Source organism: Paramisgurnus dabryanus, chromosome 17 (assembly GCF_030506205.2).
Source record: "Paramisgurnus dabryanus chromosome 17, PD_genome_1.1, whole genome shotgun sequence".
Taxonomy (NCBI): Eukaryota; Metazoa; Chordata; class Actinopteri; order Cypriniformes; family Cobitidae; genus Paramisgurnus; species Paramisgurnus dabryanus.
Window position 1 is genome coordinate 7,830,835 of NC_133353.1, and position 19,610 is coordinate 7,850,444.

At 38.3% G+C, this 19,610-nt stretch overlaps 1 protein-coding gene across 2 annotated transcripts in view; it reads left to right on the forward strand.

The window, feature by feature from the left end:
- Positions 1-558: 558 nt before the first annotated feature.
- sash1b (SAM and SH3 domain containing 1b) overlaps positions 559-19,610 on the forward strand; it is an 87,071-nt gene continuing 68,019 nt past the window's right edge. For both annotated transcript variants that reach the window (XM_065254382.1, XM_065254388.1), the window contains exons 1-2: positions 559-945; positions 1,305-1,883. In XM_065254382.1, coding sequence (XP_065110454.1) covers positions 1,413-1,883 — 471 coding nt within the window. In that variant the 5' untranslated portion in view covers positions 559-945; positions 1,305-1,412. The remainder of the gene's footprint in view (positions 946-1,304; positions 1,884-19,610) is intronic.

Here is a 19,610-nt window from a genome sequence, read left to right on the forward strand (position 1 = left end):
CAAAGTTAAAAAAATTATTTATTAAATATATTTCAAAATATATATAAAAGTAAATAAAAATATATGGCCAAACAAATATATTGGTGAAAAATATTTTTTTCAAAATATATTTTACTACATATCTATTTTTAAGATTTTTAAATATATTTAAAATATATATATATATATTAAAGCATTTATATTCACGTTGCATTGGAAGAAAAACTTTTTATGTTACAAACCTCTAAACATAGATTTGAAAAAGTTAAAATTATATTTGAAAACATATTTTTTGCTGCATCATTTACTTATTTTAGTGACGCTTCATACATTTTAGCTTAAATTAACCTGGATATCATTTACTATTTGTTAAACTATGTGTATAAACGCCAAATTTCTACAGATATACCTATTTAGATTGTGTCCTTCTGTCTCTATAATTTAATGTTACGTTGGTTGCAAAAGATGCCTGTAGTTTCTAAAAGCGCCGCAGTTCCGGATGCGTCCTCCAGGGGTCGCTAAAATCAACGCGAATAGATGAGCGCATCCGAATGAAGGGGAGGGAAACTTCAATTTGGCGTTTAGTGTTTCGCTGGATTACAAACCTCTCATACTGTGACTGCTTTTCTCTTACTCGCTGTCTCTGTTCACTGGAGGTTCAAAGAAATGGAAAACAGACCGACACAAGAAAGAAAACGACTTTCTGAACGCGCGAATGTCATTGATACTGGATACAAACGCCACTTCATTTACTAATCAGCTGATGTTTGGAGCGCTACACTGAATCTCAGTCTGCTTTACTGTATTTCATTCACTCTATCGTTTTTATCTGCTACATTATATCTGCTGTGAGGAACAGACGTCGATCATGAACTTGCAAGCACCGCAACAATGAAAAGATGGATGTGTGATCAAAGAAACACGGGATTGATGTCGACCTTTATTGTGTTTCAAGTTATCTCTGAGGTAAATATTTACTTTCAACTTTGTTTTCATAAATGCAAACTAAGTGAAATTAGTATTGGACCATTTAAGAAAGTATAGATCATGTGTCCTGCCTTTGATTTAAAATATAACAGTGAAAAGTCTACTGGGTTTCAATTACAAATAACAATATGAATAAGCTGTTAAAATCTGTTATGTGGTGTGTTTGGGTCTTATTCCAGTAGGATTTAATGGGGTTCTGTTGGTTCCCATCCACTAAATTACAACCCATTACTCAGTAAAGTCCCATAGAGACCATTATAGTTTCCACCAAAACCAGTGCAATTCCCATTATAACCATTAAAACCAATTTTATGATGCTTTCTATTGGTTCTCATTAGGTTTGCTTCCAATGGCAGTGATAAAGCACCGACAACCAGAATGATGTGTCTTCTGTGCTAGAAATGGACTTTGGGAATGTCTAATCATTTGGGAATCATTTGGGAACGATGAACAACGGACCCACTATTGTGTACGAGTGGTTGAAAACCCTCCAGCTGTGCCAGTACGTGGAGTCATTTGTGGATAACGGATATGATGACCTGGAGGTGTGCAAACAGATAGGAGATCCTGACCTGGATGCTATAGGCGTCCTGACACCACACCATCGGGAGAAAGTCCTCCGAGCCGTGGAGAGACTCAAAGATGAGGACAGGAAGGTGAAACCAGGACTTTATTTCACTTTAGAGCCCCTTCCTCACGGCACGTACCCTCAGACATCTCAAATTAGTGACTGTAGGCAGAAATGCACCAAATCGTGGGTGAATTCTACCTGGGACAAACCCAGATCTGGTGATTTTAAAGCACCGGAGAATCACAAGGCACAGGTGGTTTATCCTAAACTCAAGCTGAAGATCATGATACGAGATAAACTTCTGAAGGATGGGATTGATCTGAGCGAAATGCCGTACTCGTATAAGGTGTGTAGTTTAACTTTATATTCCCCGAGTGTGTTTGAACAGTATGGATGTTGACATTTTATTTTCTTCTTGAAAGGTTATGCGGTGGTTTGAAATTTGCCCACCTGGTGTCTGCGTTTATTGCCCTTTTGGGGGCATTAAACATCCTAGGGAGGTTTTGTCGGGAAAATGTCTCTTGTAAATGTCATCCGTTATTATATTTACCTGTTTATTAGAGGTTGACCCATATTTTTAATGGCTGTGCTGATATTGGTGTCTACAGGAGAGAGTGGTCAATAAGATGCATATTTTTATGCTGAAATGCATTGCACTTGCATTTATTTACCTTCAAGGTCGTCTGTATTAAAGTTAAAGTTATTGTCATTTCCTCTTCCACATCTCTGTGTTACAGGTCATACAACTATTTAAATCTGAGGGTGCAAAAAGTCAAAATATTGAGAAAATCCCCTTTAAAGTTGTCCAAATTAAGTCCTTAGTAACACATATTACTACTAATAAATTAGGGCTGCAGAACGATTAATTGCGATTAATCGTTTGCAGAATAAAAGTTTTTGTTTACATCATGTATGTTTGTGTACTGTGTATAATAATTATGTATAAATACACACACACACACACACACACACACACACACACACACACACACACACACACACACACACACTCACATGTATATCTTTAAGAAACGTTTACTTGTGTATATACACTTGTACATTTTATATTATATATAAATACTTAATATAAAAATATTTTTTTTTCTTAAAGTTATACATGCATGTGTGTATAATTATTATACACAGTACACAAACATATATGATGTAAACAAAAACTTTTATTCTGCTATAGATTAATCGCGATTAATCGTTATGCAGCCCTAATTTATTAGTAGTAATATGTGTTACTAAGGACTTAATTTGGACAAAGGAGATTTTCTCAACATTTTAACTTTTTGCATCCTCAATTTCAAGTAATTGTATGACCTGCAACACAAAAATGTGGAAGAGGAAATGATTAATCGCGATTAATCGTTATGCAGCCCTATAATAAATATATTTTTTATATATTTACGGGAGGAAATGTACAAATTATCTTTATGGAACATGATATTTACTTAATGTCCTAAAGATTTATGGCATAAAAAATTTATAATTTTGACCAATACAATGTATTGTTGGCTATTGCTACAAATATACCCTGGCGATTGGTTTTGTGACCAAGCTATTTTGATGCTGACACAGGGTGGATCTGTTATTCAGTTATTTGGACGCAGTTATTGGCCCATGCAACTATTCAGTTGCCCACAGCGGGCACAATATGGTATCACAAATGTTCAGCTAAGTTTTGGCATTTATTTTTAGCTGCTGGTCTTTTGTGGTATGCCTAGTGCTTGCATGTACTGCTTTTGCTTCTCAAACAAACTGATCTTGTTTTAAAGATGTTTATGGACTAATGCTACGTAAACACCAAACGTGGGGCATTGCGTTACTTGCTCTAGATTACTCGCAGGATTTAACTTTGTGTCATGCGAATTTTTGCTCGAGTTGAATATTTTCAACTTGGCTGAAGACGTGTTTGAGGGCGAATAGCGTGTGTTTTTGCGGCAAATGCACAACCTATCGCGTCAATCGCTTTGCCCTACGTGAGGACGCGTCTGAGTGCATATTTGCATTGACTTTGTATGTAATCTACTTGAGCAAATCGTTGAACTCGCATCTGGTGTGAACCCACAGTAAGATGACACAAATGCTGATTAAGAAATATATTATAGAGTATCGTATTTTAAATTAAAGCTTTAAATGAATCAGTCAAGCCCCTCCCCTGCTTTTGTAAAGTTTTTGAATGCATTTTGTCCTCATCATTTAAGGATATGTGATAAACCGTGTTTATTTTTTAAAGAGGGTCTTGTCTCACATCAGTCTGTAGACAGCTCATCACGAGTCTCTCACTGACCCAACGCCGCTTTTGTTCTGTTTGAAGTCCTGCATGTCTCCATTATCTCTCTCGTGACAGGTGACTCCATCGCGGTTTCAGCTCGAAAGCTGTTCAATGTCCCACGCCATGCCGAAGTCTTCATTATCATTACTGCTATTTGCATTTGTAAAGAGTGGCCCACTTTTAAAAGGTGTTCCCTTGCTACCCTGGTTTCACAGAATGCAAACCACTGCTTCCCAGATTGTCTTGCAAATTGAATGAATGCGTGTGCAGCGTCTAACAACAGCGGTAAACCTGATTTAAACACGGTTTGGTGGTTCACCAGTGTCTTCACCAGGAGGAGAAAATGAAGGTTGACTACAGTGTTTTTCCTCAAAAATGAGAATTATGTGAAGAATATTTTAAAGGGCACGTCTGAAACACTTCTATAAGAAGAAAGAAACATTGAAATAATGCATTAGTGTGTCCTTATGGATCATTTCCCCTTTGTAATACTGAAATTTAGTTTAATTTAACCCCAAGGTGAACACAGAAATGTTATTTTGTGGCGGGTCTATAACTCATTGTAACTTGGATGATCTCCCGCAGGGCAAATCGATTGAAGCTTTCTATCAGGGGAACGCTGGAGAGATCGCTTTTGTCTTTGGATTATAGGCTTGAAAGTGGGAACTTGATTTTGAATGCTGCTCCACGTTTGGTTCTCATTGCGTCTGTCTGGATGAAAACGAGTGACCGGCATTACGAATGTATACGTTCCTGTACTGCGGTGCTTGAATGAAATGCTCTCTCTTTTAATGGCATGTCAAGTCTTTGGTGTAGCTGAAGCATGGGTGGTAATAGTTGAATGCTTTAGGGTTGGGTGAAGAGAAATCATCAGTTGCATATTTTTTTGCAGACTGTCCTTCTACATAACAACTTGTTGGCCTGATTTTTATTCTGCGCTGTGCTGTCTGTTTTAGGGGATGTCTTGAAAGTTTTCGTGCTGTTTTGCACCTGTGCTTTTGGAAATTGCTCAAGTGTGTTAATGTTTGATGCTTGTCTAACACTATATTAAACAGAATTAAACATTTGTGCATGTACTTCAACTGATGTATGGAGTATAGTCTTGTATTGTAACCTGTGCCATTGACTCGGGCCATTGATTAACCAGCTACAGTAGAAGTGTAAAAATCAGGTTTAATAGCGCTATGGTGGTTAGGCATGGGCCGGTATAAGATTCTGGCGGTATGATAACCTTTAGCAAAAATACCACGGTTTCACGGTGTTGCGGTATTTCCATTGCAACACTAAAATGTGTTATTTTCAAATGCCAGGTACAATAAAGCCTTTAAATTATAATATGCTTTCAACACATATATAATATTTTCGTAATGTATATTAAATGTAAACATCAAATCAATCACATGACTTCATGATTTAATGAATTTTGTATAAGCACAGCTCATACCTTGGAGATGGTATCACAGAACATTTTAGTGGTTTTGAAACCTTGACTGTTTTAAACCTCGGTATACCTTGAAACCGGTAACCGGCCCATGCCTAATGGTGGTTTGCATTTCTTTGACAATTTTCACAATAAATGATGCTGCGGACATCTCTAGGTTGCGTTATGAAACACCCAGATATCATTGGTGGCGTCTAGATCAGCACTGTATTTTTTGCCAGCTTGATAGATGAGTTAAAGTCAGACCGAGGTGGTTTGGTTACGCAAGTCAATTACATTTGTAAAATTTAGGTTAAATTGTCATTGGATAATCCACTGGGAATGGAGGCACACATGGCTCTGTGTACACAGCTGCTGTCGCTGAATGAACTTCTTAAGCGCTGTTTCGGAGCCCTGATCTGTTTACAAGACATAATGCTTTCATGAATATTGTTTTATTTCTCAGGAGATCTGTTCTAGTTCTGGGTATCTCTGGTATACCGGCTTACTTTAAAACTATTCTTTTTAGGGCTGCATAATGATTAATCGCGACTAATCGTTTGCAGAATAAAAGTTTTTGTTTGCATCATATGTATGTGTGTATAATAATTATTAAATATTAATTAAATATTATGCATGTGTATATACATTTTTATAATTATATATAATCTATATTTTGTAATTAATATAATTTATAAAATACAAATACTTAATATATAAATATTGTTTTTTTTAAATTATACATAAGTGCGTGCGTGTGTGTGTGTGTGTGTGTGTGTGTGTGTGTTTATAAATACATTATTATATACAGTACACACACGCATACATATGATATGATAAACAAACACTTTTATTCTGCAAACGATTAGTTGCGATTAATCGTTATGCAGCCCTAATTATTTTTATAGTATATTAAGAGTTAAGTAGTTTTATTGGTGCATTTTTTAAATATATATTTCTATAATGATTTGTGCATAAACTTGCGGGCACAATGCTAGGGATATCCTGTAACTAGGCTTTACTAGAGGGTTGCTAGGTGGCTTTCATGATGGTGTTCCTGCTGAATAGTAATGTTTAGCATTAGGATATAATGCGTAAGTATGAGCAATAGTGAAAGCACCTGCACGCACTAACCATTAAATCTGTCATATGAATGAATGTTTCTGCCGTTGCAGGCGGAGGTCTGCTGTGATGTTTATCTCTAGGTAACCCAAGGGTTAGAGGTGATCCCACAGCTGTGACCCGAGCAGTAGGGATTACTTGAGTTCGAGGGATTACCACCCAATATGGCTGTCATTTCACATGAACTTGTGGCCTTAATGGAGTATCAGGGGTTTAAACCCACTTAGACATCTGACTGTGAATGAATGATGTTGTGAGTCATTACGTTAGCTGGGTTTCCATCTAAACGTGAAGAGTATCTTTTCAATGTTTGCACAAACCGAAAAGAAAACGTACCCGTCTGTCTTAGTACACGATATAACTACAGAAGAGAAACTGTTTGGTTATTTTTGAGCGCGATGCTAATGGTCTAATCAGATTCAATGAATTATGCTAAGCTATGCTAAAAGTGGTACCCCCAGACCCGTAGATCTGCTGAATGGATTCCAAAACGATAAAACTCAATTGTTTATTTCTAGGGGAGCTGAAAAATAAGCCTATTTTCAAAAAAATTGGAGTGTCCCTTTAAACCTTTGACAGAAATCAAACCATTCTTATTTCTTTTCGGCATTATATGCAGTATTCAAAATATTCAATTATCAAAGAAGTACTAGAATAATAGCTTACAGTTTAACATATAAACACTAATGCTAAGGTTGAGGGCACACACCTTCTTTCACCCAGTAATAAAACATATTTATTAGATCATTGAATCTTTCAGATTTATAAAAAATAATTCAAACCAATTAATTTTTTTAAAGAGATTTCTGCAATTAATTTTTGTCTAAACCTCCAAGCTCCAAGTTGTTATTTTGTTTAGTTGGCATTCAGAATCGTGGAAGAATCGTGATCTTCATTTGAAACGAAAAAGCCCTATGCAAGAACTGACAAGAGGATGACGTCAAAATACATTAAGGGCGATATAAAATTAGACTCCGTATGATTTCTCGAACCGCTCTCGTTGTACTTTTGTGTCAACTGTTTTTACGGCTTCGAATGAAGTCGAACACACCTATTATTTGCATAAACTCTTTCACATACAACAAAAACACCTCATACAAGTTGCGAGTATAAAAAATTGGCAAAATTTGCCGTTTCTGATGCGATGCAATAATATGCGCATAAAAATGGGATGGAAAAGCTATTGTTGTTGTCGATGGCTTTCTTGTCCGCTTGGATGAATGAAAATCATGCTTGATTTCTTGAGAAACAGAGATAAGGGATAAAATATTTCCCTGGTAGGAATAGAACAGATACAGGATTCGGACAGATTCACATTGTCGCAAATGTGCCAGAAGGTTATTATTTTAATATGAAAATCAAGAAATCATTGTTAGCAAAACCTTTGGTTTCATGTTAAAGCAATTAAATTCTGGTGGTTGATGGTTTGTAAATAGTTTTTCAAAGCTTGCTTTGGAAACAGCTCGGGTCTGGTTTGTTTAAGCACTTAAGTACTGAAATTATGACTGAAGAGAAACCACATATAGCTCGCCTGTGCAGTCATCACATTAAACATCCTTAAAATCGAGCAAATCCTGTATATAAATGGGTTAAATAGAAATGGCTTGGCCAAACCTCATTTGTAGGACAAACTCTCAGGCAAATAGCACAGAATCAATGTTGATGGACCTTATTTGGTGGTTGTAACTGGTCGAAATGCATTCTGGGAAATTGGGATGCGCTGTTTGGTGGTGGCTTTTTTGTCCGTTGTACAACACAATCAATTTGTGTTGCTCATCTCTGTCCACTTTCATGGATGGATGGTCAGAACGGACACACACAGCTTATCCGTTTAACTGTGTTAGTAAAACAATTATTGTAATCTACAGTACGAGTGTTGTAAATGAGCTAACAGCCTGTGCTTCAGCTCTGTGAGTTTCAATGAAATCACAATGCCTCTTTAGTGGATTACAGTACCAACCGTAAGCCATCAATCTCTTTAGTACAAATGTCTGAGCAGATGATGAGATTTTATCAATCTAGTTGTGTCCGTGCAGTAAAAACATTGAAGAAATTGCTTTGCATTGCCCTGTAGAGGTTTGTGAGCTTGATAACATTAGTCAACATATAATTTGGCTGTAGTGTATAAGATGATGTGCAGCTTTGCAACTGGATGATTTTGATCTGCGTTCAGCGTCTGTTTTGCATTTATATGAGCAGACAGACGGGATTTAGATCCTCTTTAATTCAAGCACTTTAGTTGAGCAAACACAGCTGTGTAGAGCAATGTTACGCGGCTGCAGCGAGAGAGCACTTCAGAATCCATAGACAAACCACTTACAACACAAACACACTGAAAATAAAAATGGTTTTTATCTCATCTTTTAGTTACATTTATGATTTGGCAGATGCCTTTATAGTGCGTCCAACCTGTACATTTTTCAGTAAAGGCCGCAACGCACACATTATTAAAAGATAATCGGCTCGAATTTGGGCCGATATTCCATCTTACGTCAATCCTATACACTCATCTAAAGGATTATTAGCAACACCTGTTCAATTTCTCATTAATGCAATTATCTAATCAACCAATCACATGGCAGTTGCTTCAATGCATTTAGGGGTGTGGTCCTGGTCAAGAAAATCTCGTGAACTCCAAACTGAATGTCAGAATCGGAAAGAAAGGTGATTTAAGCAATTTTGAGCATGGCATGGTTGTTGGTGCCAGACGGGCCGGGCGAAAATGCCTTGTTGATGCTAGAGGTCAGAGGAGAATGGGCCGACTGATTCAAGCTTATAGAAGAGCAACTTTGACTGAAATAACCACTCGTTACAACTGAGGTATGCAGCAAAGCATTTGTGAAGCCACAACACGCACAGCCTTGAGGATGGGCTACAACAGCAGAAGACCCCACCGGGTACCACTCATCTTCACTACAAATATGACAAAGAGGCTACAATTTGCACAAACTCACCAAAATTGGACAGTTGAAAAATGTTGCCAGGTCTGATGAGTCTCGATTCCTGTTGAGACATTCAGATGGAATTTGGCGTAAACAGAATGAGAACATGGATCCATCATGCCTTGTTACCACCGTGCAGGCTGGTGGTGTAATGGTGTGGATGTTTTCTTAGCAAACTTAAGGCCCCTTAGTGCCAATTGGGCATCATTTAAATGCCACGGCTTACCTGAGCATTGTTTCTGACCATGTCCATCCCTTTATAACCACCATGTACTCATCCTCTGATGGCTACTTCCAGCAGGATAATGCACCATGTCACAAAGCTTGAATCATTTCTAATTGTTTTCTTGAACATGACAATGAGTTCACTGTACTAAAATGGCCCCACAGTCACCAGATCTCAACCCAATAGAGCATCTTTGGGATGTGGTGGAACGGGAGCTTCGTGCCCTGGATGTGCATCCCACAAATCTCCATCAACTACAAGATGCTATCCTATCAATATGGGCCAACATTTCTGAAGAATGCTTTCAGCACCTTGTTGAATTAATGCCACGTAGAATTAAGGCAGTTCTGTAGGCGAAAGGGGGTCAAACACAGTATTAGTATGGTGTTCCTAATAATCCTTTAGGTGTGTATTTAAAGTTCCAATCGTCTTTGTGGTTGTACCGATTATCTTATCTGATTTTCCTGTGGTGTGTTAAGAGAGATTGAATCTGCTCAGAAGCATGTCAGAGGCTCTCCGATCACAAATAAATATTCAACATGTGTGAACAAAACATGTGTGAAATCATTGATTTTTTTTGTCATCATGTTTGTGGTTTTTAAAAATCTTTAGTTGTGGCCCTGGGAATCAAACTCACAACCTTTTGCACTGCTACGCCTTACCATTTGAGCTACAAGAACACCCATGTTGTTGTTCAGGTGTTCCCAAACTTTTCATTTCGCAACCCACGTAAACAACTACATAGTCTAGTATACTAAATAGTATAGTCTATCTCACGACTCGCCACAATACTTTAAAATGGAAATCTGGAGAAATGCACATACTACACCCACCAAAATATCTTATGGTATATTAGTTGTCTCCAACATGGTGCCCGCGGGTCAGAGTCTGTGAGGTGCCCGCCAAAGCACATTCTATTCTAAGTCTCAATTGTAATATTTATTTATTGCATATTTTTATATTAGCTTAGCTTCTTTTATGTATGTTAACATTTTAAACAATGATAAAATATATTAACAAGTAAAATAAAATGGAATCAACAAGTAAAACAAAAACATTTTGAGTAGATAAATATCAAAAAGTAGCCCACCAGATTGTTTTATCCATTTTGGTAGCCCTCACAAAAAGGTTGGAAAATCTTTGTCATTGCTATGCTAGACATTAATTGGACTAAAATGTTTTTGGTGTCATTTAGCACCACAGCCAAGTGACTTTTCATAACCCACAGTTAAAAAAAAACGCTGTTGTAATTGATGATCAATAGTTTGTATTATTTTATTAAAATCTTACATTATTTACCATCTCTAAAATTACTTGAATTTCTTGTTAAAGTTACCACCAAGGCCGTGTGGGCAGAAAAAATTATCTTAAGGAACTATTTTTACAATTTCTAAGGAAAGTTGTCAGGGGTGTTTCCAGATTCAGACTGTAGCTCTAATCTTAGTACTGCAGATTCAAAGATGTTTTTTTAACATGTGTATACATTTTAGACTGGTAAGTATCATGTGCATCTCAGTCATCATTATGATGTTCAAATGTTGTAATTTTTAAAGGTTAACCTCCTTTCATCTTGTGTGTGGAGGATCTCTGAAATGACAAGAGTGTATGGAAACTGTTAGTTATCTCTGTAGTGCTGATGGGACGCTCTATCATTGCTTTCTTTCCATTGGCGTACAGCCAGTATGACCAGCAGCAGTTAGACACGAGAGTTAATCTCGTGCCAAATCCAGAGCTGCTGTTAGACTCTACAGCACATCATTTACATTCATGCATTTGGCAGATGCTTTTTATCCATAGCTTTTATATTTTATCGGTGTTTCTTGGGATCAAACTCTTAACCTTTAATCCGCTTAATCCCTGCCTCAGGTTTGTTAGCAGAATCCTTTAACAGCACGTGATTTTCGGCAAAGTCCTCTAAGTGCAAGGAAGACGAAAGTGAAATGACCGTGGATCCCTTTCAAGTGTACTTTAGCCGTTTCTCAATGCCAAGGAAGGATCCTCAGAATTTTGAGGATGCTACGTCATCGACATCTGTCGAAGGACTGTTCCAATGTCGAGGATCCTCGGAATTGCAACCAAGGACTGAGTCCTTCGTTTGAGAAATATCCCATATAAAGGAATGGATGCATATGTTTATCCTTCGCGCTCTTCGCTCTCTGAAATCACCCACAATCCTATGCACGCAGGGATGAAAGCACACATTTTCATTGACGCAATGACGTGCACTTTTTTACCTGTTCCATTTACGTGTTCTTTGAATGCTAAAGAGGAGCCTCGCGTAGCCTCTGAAGGAAGTGACTTGTAAGGACTAGTCCTGCCAAGGAAGTATCCTTGACATTGAGAAACAGCCTTTGACCTGAATACAACCTGAATGTGGCAGCGCGTGCATCACAGCGCCCCCTAATGTGTGCTTCAGTTTTTAATTTTTACTTTTTGAATTCTGACTTTTATCATCTGCAATGTTTCTAGTTGCCTCTTTAGTGATTTTGTTTACTATGTCTTGTCCAAAGAAGTGGATTTTTTGGGTCAAAAAAGCTTGCATGCACAACAAAAGACAGACAAATTTGTTAAATACCAATGAAATGACTAAAGTGATATTTGTGAAAGTAAGGCATTTTAATTACTGACTAATAACATTGCCATTAAAGGTGCTCTAAGCGAATTGACGCGTTTTAGACCATAAAACATTTTTTGTTACATACAGCAAACATCTCCTCACTATCTGCTTGCTGCCTGTCTGCTGATCAAACTGTAAAAAAACGCGATCTCTGTAGACAGCCCAGGCTTCACAAATGGCAATAACATCACAGTGGCCAAACCTACAAACAGAAACCATAACAAAGTATTCCAGCCAATAAACGACAAGAAGGATTTGGGGGTGGGGGTTGGACACGCGTCCAACCCCCACCCCCAAATCCTTCTTGAAAGCACGGAAGGGAGGGGGAGGAGTTAACTACGCTCCGTCTGTTTGAAAACAATTCAAACGTCAACAAAAACTAACGTCTCGCAGATTCGCTTAGAACGCCTTTAACTCTTTTCTTGCCATTGACAAGTTATCTTGACAATTAAGCGAAAACATTTCCCTGCCAATGACGAGTTTTCACGGCAATCCATATTTCCGCTACTATCCACTAGGTGGTGCTCTTACACAACTTACAAAACACTGAAGCATCCACTGATCCAAAAACATTAAAAACTCTGTTTGTTTTGATCATCGCTCTGAATCTGATCTCTGACAACATTCATTTACAAAAATGCAATAATCTCAGCTTTTTGCTCAAAATATGACATTTTTGAAGGGGTAAATAAAGAGAACAAATAAAGATAGGATTAAAAGTTTAAAAGCGGAGGGTCTGTTTTCTTTCATTTGATATATTGTATTAAATGTTAAACATTGCTGGAACTGGCTGGACCAGCTGACTGAACATAAACATAAGAGCAAAAAATGCTCATTACCAAGAAAACATGTGATACGCACTTAGAGGGTTTTGCATCTGAACTTCATATTACATTTGAGTCTTGCAATCTTGTTGCCCTGAAGTCAGACTTATTAATTATTTGATATATTGAATCATCTTTTTTGTGGTGTATGTTCCTCAAAGGGAAATAAAAAGATTTACTGTAGGTCATACTGCCATGAGAAGATAAGTCCAATTTGTACATTTGAACTTATATAGTATATTCACTTCACTAGTTCCTCTGCAAGGCAGCTAAAGGTGCAAAACAAACAGAGTTGTTCACAACCATACATACATGTGACAAAGACAAACCCGCATAATGAGCAAAATGTACTTCTCCTTCGAATTCACATGTAAATATTCTCTTTGTCACACAGAGCCGGGGCTCCAGGGAAGTGTCCTGTCAAACAAAACCCTCCGATTGGACAAATCCCTGCTGCCACTTCCAGAACAATGGAAATCTCCGGTGTACTACTGTACGAGCGACAGACGTGATCTTCAGGCTGGTGTGAAGGATCAGTCTGTAGTTTCTGCTCTTCTTCAGTCCGTGGACAATTTTTGAGTTAATCTGTGAATAGATCCCGCAGCCCCTCGCTTCCTTACAGCTGACAGCTGTGTGTGTCTTTTCAGACGGCCGTTTGTGAGATATAAAGCTCATGGCGTGTTTGACCTCCATTCTTTAGGGTATAATAAAGTTTGCCTCTGTTTCAGAGCGACACCTTAAGCTCAGCATATAAAGATGAACTCATACAGCTGTTTTTGTTTAGCCAAAAATAGTTCATAACTTAATTTTGATTTGTTATAGAGTTTAGCATCTCTGAAAGAGAAAAGCTTATGGTCATTTCAGTTTTTGAAAACGTGTGCATTTAATGTCTTGATTTTTTTTAAATGTAAGCGAGCTCTTTGATGGATTATGGACCCGGTTGCACTGTAACACCTTCGCTCAGATTTACGGCCGCTCCCCTCACATCCCCGAATAAGCGTGAAGGAGAGAAAGTAATCTGCTTTGTCCGACGCGTCTCTCTCACACCTCTTGCTCTCTTTGAGGGTTTAGTGAAGAGGCTGAACCCGAGCCCTGTGTGTGCATGTGCGTTTTTTGGGGGGGATGTGCACTCGCACATCATAGTCGGCACATATTCTCACATCCTGCTGGTTAGGCGGCGTAACCATGGCAACACAAATGCCTGGGGTCTGTGTGATTTAGCCTGAAGGCTGACAGAATGTGCAGCCATAATGTGTCCTCGGTTCCTCTCGCCGGGATGGGTGAAACGCTCCCTTTGGGTGTGGGATGTCCGCACGAACCTATGGTGATCCCGTAGAGTCACAAGATCAATTAATTCCTTAAAATTCGATCGAGTCATCCTGGACAAACACATAAAAAATATTTTTTTTAATGATTAAAATCTCACAAAATATGTTTATACAAATATATATTTTCATTTTATGAGTTCGGTCAGATTAAGCCCCCTTCTGCAAATCGATTTGTTTTTAAAGTACAACAAAGTAAACACACACACACACACACACACACACACACACACAATCAAAATCCCATTTGGAGGCTCAAGATGGGTAAATTGAGCTGTCTGGCAGGCATACGGCTGTCTCACACCTTTTCAGGACATCATAAAGGCCTTCATAGCCGACCACCTGTCCTCCAATCACCTCTACACACACAGGGAAACAAAAAGCTTGTTCTCACATCTGGATCTATATTTGCTCTTCCTTTCTTTGTCCCCATTTTTTGACACTCGCATCAAAATGTTTCTTGTAGAACAGTGGTCAGTGTGGACCGAGAGGAAGCAGCAATGTGTTTCTCATGTACGACTTCCCTCTGGAGACCACAGATGATGCAGAGATGTAAGCCGAAAGGACGGCAAGAACAAATCTATCATCGTTTCTAAGGCTACAACTATAAAGGTGCTTCACGATGCCATAGAAGAACCATTTTTGACTAAAATAAACTTTAAAAGAACCCTTAACATCCATGAAAAAGGTTCTATAAAAGGCTATGAAAGAAATCTGTGACTGAATGGGGAACCAAAGATGGTTCTTGCTGTATGGCGCTGTGCGCTTTTTTCTTTTAAGAGAATACGAAGTATCAGGCTGAACGCCGTAGCAGAATGAAAAATGTTTGATAAACTGGTTTGTAGATTTACTGGCACTGTAAATGACAGTTTAATATATCTTCATGCAATATAGCATCGGGTCTGTGGGTAGATGATCGTTTTATAGATCATTGATTTATCCATGAGGGTTATGGTGCAGAAATGATACACTTCACCTTTAATATATTTTAGAACTAGCATTTGCATCTCATTTGCATAATTGAATAGGGTCTGATGATGCTGATTCTGCCGCACAACATTTGAGGGTATTTTTTCAGACCTGTAAAAAGAAACCGGGGCATAAATTGCTACAATGTTGCACTTTTATGTTGGTTCGGTTCGCGTTCACAAGGCAATATTTCTAAACGAACCAGGCTTACTTATTTAATTTAAGTCACGTGCGAGTAAACTTTACTTTAATTGGTCTGAGCGGAATCACGGAAAATAAACAGATGCACTGTAATGGGGCATACACACCAAACACGAGTTCAACGATTTGCGCGAGTAGATTACATTACAAAGCCAATGCAAAGACGCGATCAGACGCATCCTTGCTCGGTGCATTGCAAATGATGCGAATTGGGTGGAGAGATCACCGTGAAAACACGCGCTATTCGCCTCAAACACGCCTTTGCTCAAGTTGAAAATATTCAACTCATGCGAAAAATTTGCATGACACAAAGTTAAATCCCGCGAGTAATCTAGAGCGAGCAACGCGATGCTACGCGTTTGGTGTGTACATAGCATAAGTTAACCGTCAGGATGGACAAACAGCAGCTTTTTATTTTTGTGTGGCTTTTTTGGAAACTGTGGTTTTATTACTTCATTATAGGTAGCAGGAATCAAAACACTGTACGTTCACACCGCCTCTGGTGAGAGCGTCAGAAAACGCTCTTGGCTGCCTTGCCAACGACGCTACAGATAAAGAGTAGTGAACGCTCTGGAATCCTGAATGACATTGACGTGCTCACCAGAATTTGTCACCAAAGAGTTATCGTGTATGTTCACGGTTAATAAAAACATAAGATAGCCTGTTCGTTGGTCCATTGCATCGGATTGCTTTCACACGTATAGTGAACCGCTCCAGAGTTTGTTTGCATTCGGGCCGAGACCACCTCGTTCAGGCGATCTCGTAGCGGTTGTTTTGGTGCGGATCCGTGCGTGTTTGCCGTGATACCAAATGCTTAAACGAACTGAACCAAGGGAGAAAACACACCAGGTTCTGAAACCAAGGCTCAGGTCTAATCGCTAATTCCTGCTAATCTAAACATATTTGCTCTATAAAAATAAATGTATATATGCATACTGTACATAAATTCCCATTGCATGTATAAAAGCATTCAGCAAGCTTCTGTTTATTGTGATGTTATCACTGTTTTAAAATAATTTCTCTGACTTAAATCCCATGCTGGAAAATAAGTTGTTATAATGAATGAGTAACTAAACCTAATGGTGATGGATTATTCCAAAAAAAAAAACAACAAAGAGATTTGGAGGTCTCTGAGACAGCAGATCGCTGATGTATTTAAGTCTAGTTTAAAAGCTTACTAAAGCTCACACTAGATCATTTTAACAACCTCTAATAGTCTCCGGGCGTGGATTACCGCCTGAAAATCCATCAGACCTGTCCACTGTAGATGTTCAGCCATTTTCTGTGTCCAATCTGTTTTGAACAATGTTTAAACAGGTCCTGGTGTCTAGACGCTGTGTGCTGCATATCAATCAGCTCGGGAGAATAATCACCTCGCAGACACATGCTAGTCACGTGACTCTTCATTAAAACCTAAGACACTTGAAAGGGAAGGCGGCCCTGCGCTGATGTTGTAAGTGCCTTTAAAAGCACTACATGGTGGCTGTTTGTCAGTGCGAGGGGGTCGTATAACACTTGCGTGTAAAACTCGTCCTTAGAAATATACAAAAGAGCTGTTGTGTTTGTGTTATGGTGAAGATTGTTATATGTTCAGTAGTCTGTGAGGTGGGTCAAGAGCTGTTTTATGATTCTTACTGAACTTGTTCTGTACTGTTTCTACCAAACTGATCCTGGTTCTGGTGTCAGAACTTGTGCGTGTGAGATCTGCTATCAAAAACAGGCCACATCTACACATTTATGCATTTGGCAGATGTTGTATACAAAGTAACTTACAGTGCATACAGGGCTCCAGACTAATTTACTAGCTCTCTCTCTCTCTCTCTCTCTCTCTCTCTCTCTCTCTCTCTCTCTCTCTCTCTCTCTCTCTCTCTCTCTCTCTCTCTCTCTCTCTCTCTCTCTCTCTCTCTCTCTCTCTCTCTCTCTGCTGTGACCTCGGTCATGTTCTGGAATTGTGTTCTCTGTCCGAGCTATTTTTGTTTCAATGTTAAATAGGCCGTATCTGTAGAATGAGTCCTCCAGCCAAACAAATGCTCCAGTAGATTCGGAGGCAGTCAGCATACAGCATTACTGTGTGGTCTGCTGTCCTTCATGCATGCTCGAAAACTGTTTAATGGATGCTTTTATGAAGTAACTGTTGTTAGTTGGTGTGCTAATAAAGTACACGGCCTCTAATGTTGCTGATAAGAGATGCTGATATGCATTGCAGTATAAGAGACAGTTGGATATGCACAACATGTACAGTTTATGAAGAGTTTGGTTCCAAAACGTTATTTTTTGAATGACCTAGTTAAGGCGGTAGGGTTTCCCAGCTTAGGCGGGCCGCCTGAACTGCAAAGTGCTGCGGGAAACCCTGCATAATGTGATTTTCAAAGATTTATTATCAAAACTGATTTTCCGCAAACGTTTTTTTTTTCCAAATGCTATAAATCTATTGACTCAATATATAAATGTGCATTCATCTTTGCCATGTTATATTCATTTAGTTGACTAGTGGTATACACTGATTAAAAAATAAACATTAATGGCATTAATCAAAACACTTACTTTGTCATATTAAGAACACTGTCATTGCTGTCATCCTTTGGATGTTGTCGCTGTAAAATGTTTTGGTCCTGGTCGATTTTCGTTGGCTTTGAGTAAAATAATGGGAAGTTTTTCATAAGATCCCCTGGGGTCAATGTGTTAGTATGACAGAAGCTTGATGCTGTTGTGTGAGAACAAGCAACATGCAGCATTTTCCTTCATCCAAGTGCCTCTAACGTAAATTATTTGATTTTGATGGCTTACGTTGCATCCCCGCCACAGAAAATCAGCACAGTTTATCAATGCCATCCAAAGTATTATTTGTTTTTGTTTGTTGGTTGATCACGGAGTACAAAGAAGATGAGGAAAACTAGGAATCTGTGTGTATTGAAAGCGCCATCATTGTTGTTTACAATGCGTGTAATGGTGCGCTGTGATTGGTTAACTGGATTTATTGCATTCTGCAGAGAAGGAGGACTGGCATTTATCGCAGTTTGGGGAAAAAAGTAGAAAAGATGACGGGATAACATGGCGGATTTTGTAATTTGCCTAAAGTGAAGAATTTACTTTTTAATACTGACCTGATACAATACTGTTTTTGGCGGTAACTCATAAAAAACCGTTTTTCGTATTGTGGAACCAAACTCTTCATGTGTACTTCTAGCTTTTGCTATTCTGAGGGGAAACAACTGTTTAACAGAGCTTCAATTTCATGGTTGTCCCAAATATTTAATAGTAACAGATGGTTTATGCATAAAGCAAGAGATCCTTTGGATATCTTTATAACTGGGGTTGGTGATGTACAGTACTGTATTAGAAACAGTTTCTAGCTCACTTCTAGCTGATAACTTTTAATACTACATCAATGTATTGATCACATTTAGTCTTTAATATGATATTTAATATGGCATATATGTGAAGTAAGGTGCAAACATTTCTCAGAAAACTGTTAAATGTAATGCATTAAGATTTTTGTCATGTCTTTATGTTGCTTCATTTTATAATGGCAACAAAATCTATCCTGAATTCACCATGTTGCCAACTTGTAACCTTGCTGAACCCAGTCATAACTCACTGCATAGCTTTCGACACTTTTGGTCTTAGATCAATTATATATTTACAAACATCAGACGTTGTTTTAAGACTTTATGTACTCTTTGAATGAAGTGCATGATGAATTATAAACGTTACGTCTTTTTAATGTCAAATCAGATGAGATGAGATGCATCGGGTCGCCACGTTTGTCATTTTGCGGCGAGAAACCAATTACTGTCACGCCTAGAGCTGAAGAGAATCGATCAGTGTGTTTTAACACCCAGTGGATTCAGTTAGCATCTGATGAAGGTTTACAGCAGACGGGGATTTAGTGGCCGTGTTAAAACCTGAGCAGCCAGCGTAATTTCTGTGCATGTGGCTCTCCAAACAGTCTGTAAATCTGCTTTCTGTTAGAGACGTGCCTTTCATGGATTTAAAGACTTCTTTTCTGAGGTGCATAAAAATCACATCATAAATTCAAGAAAAGATTTGCACACCTAAACTTTTAAGTTCACATTTTAGTTATTAAATTAAATGTCATTCTTGTCTTCATTGAAAGTAAAGCTGTTGTTTTTCGTGCGTATTTGG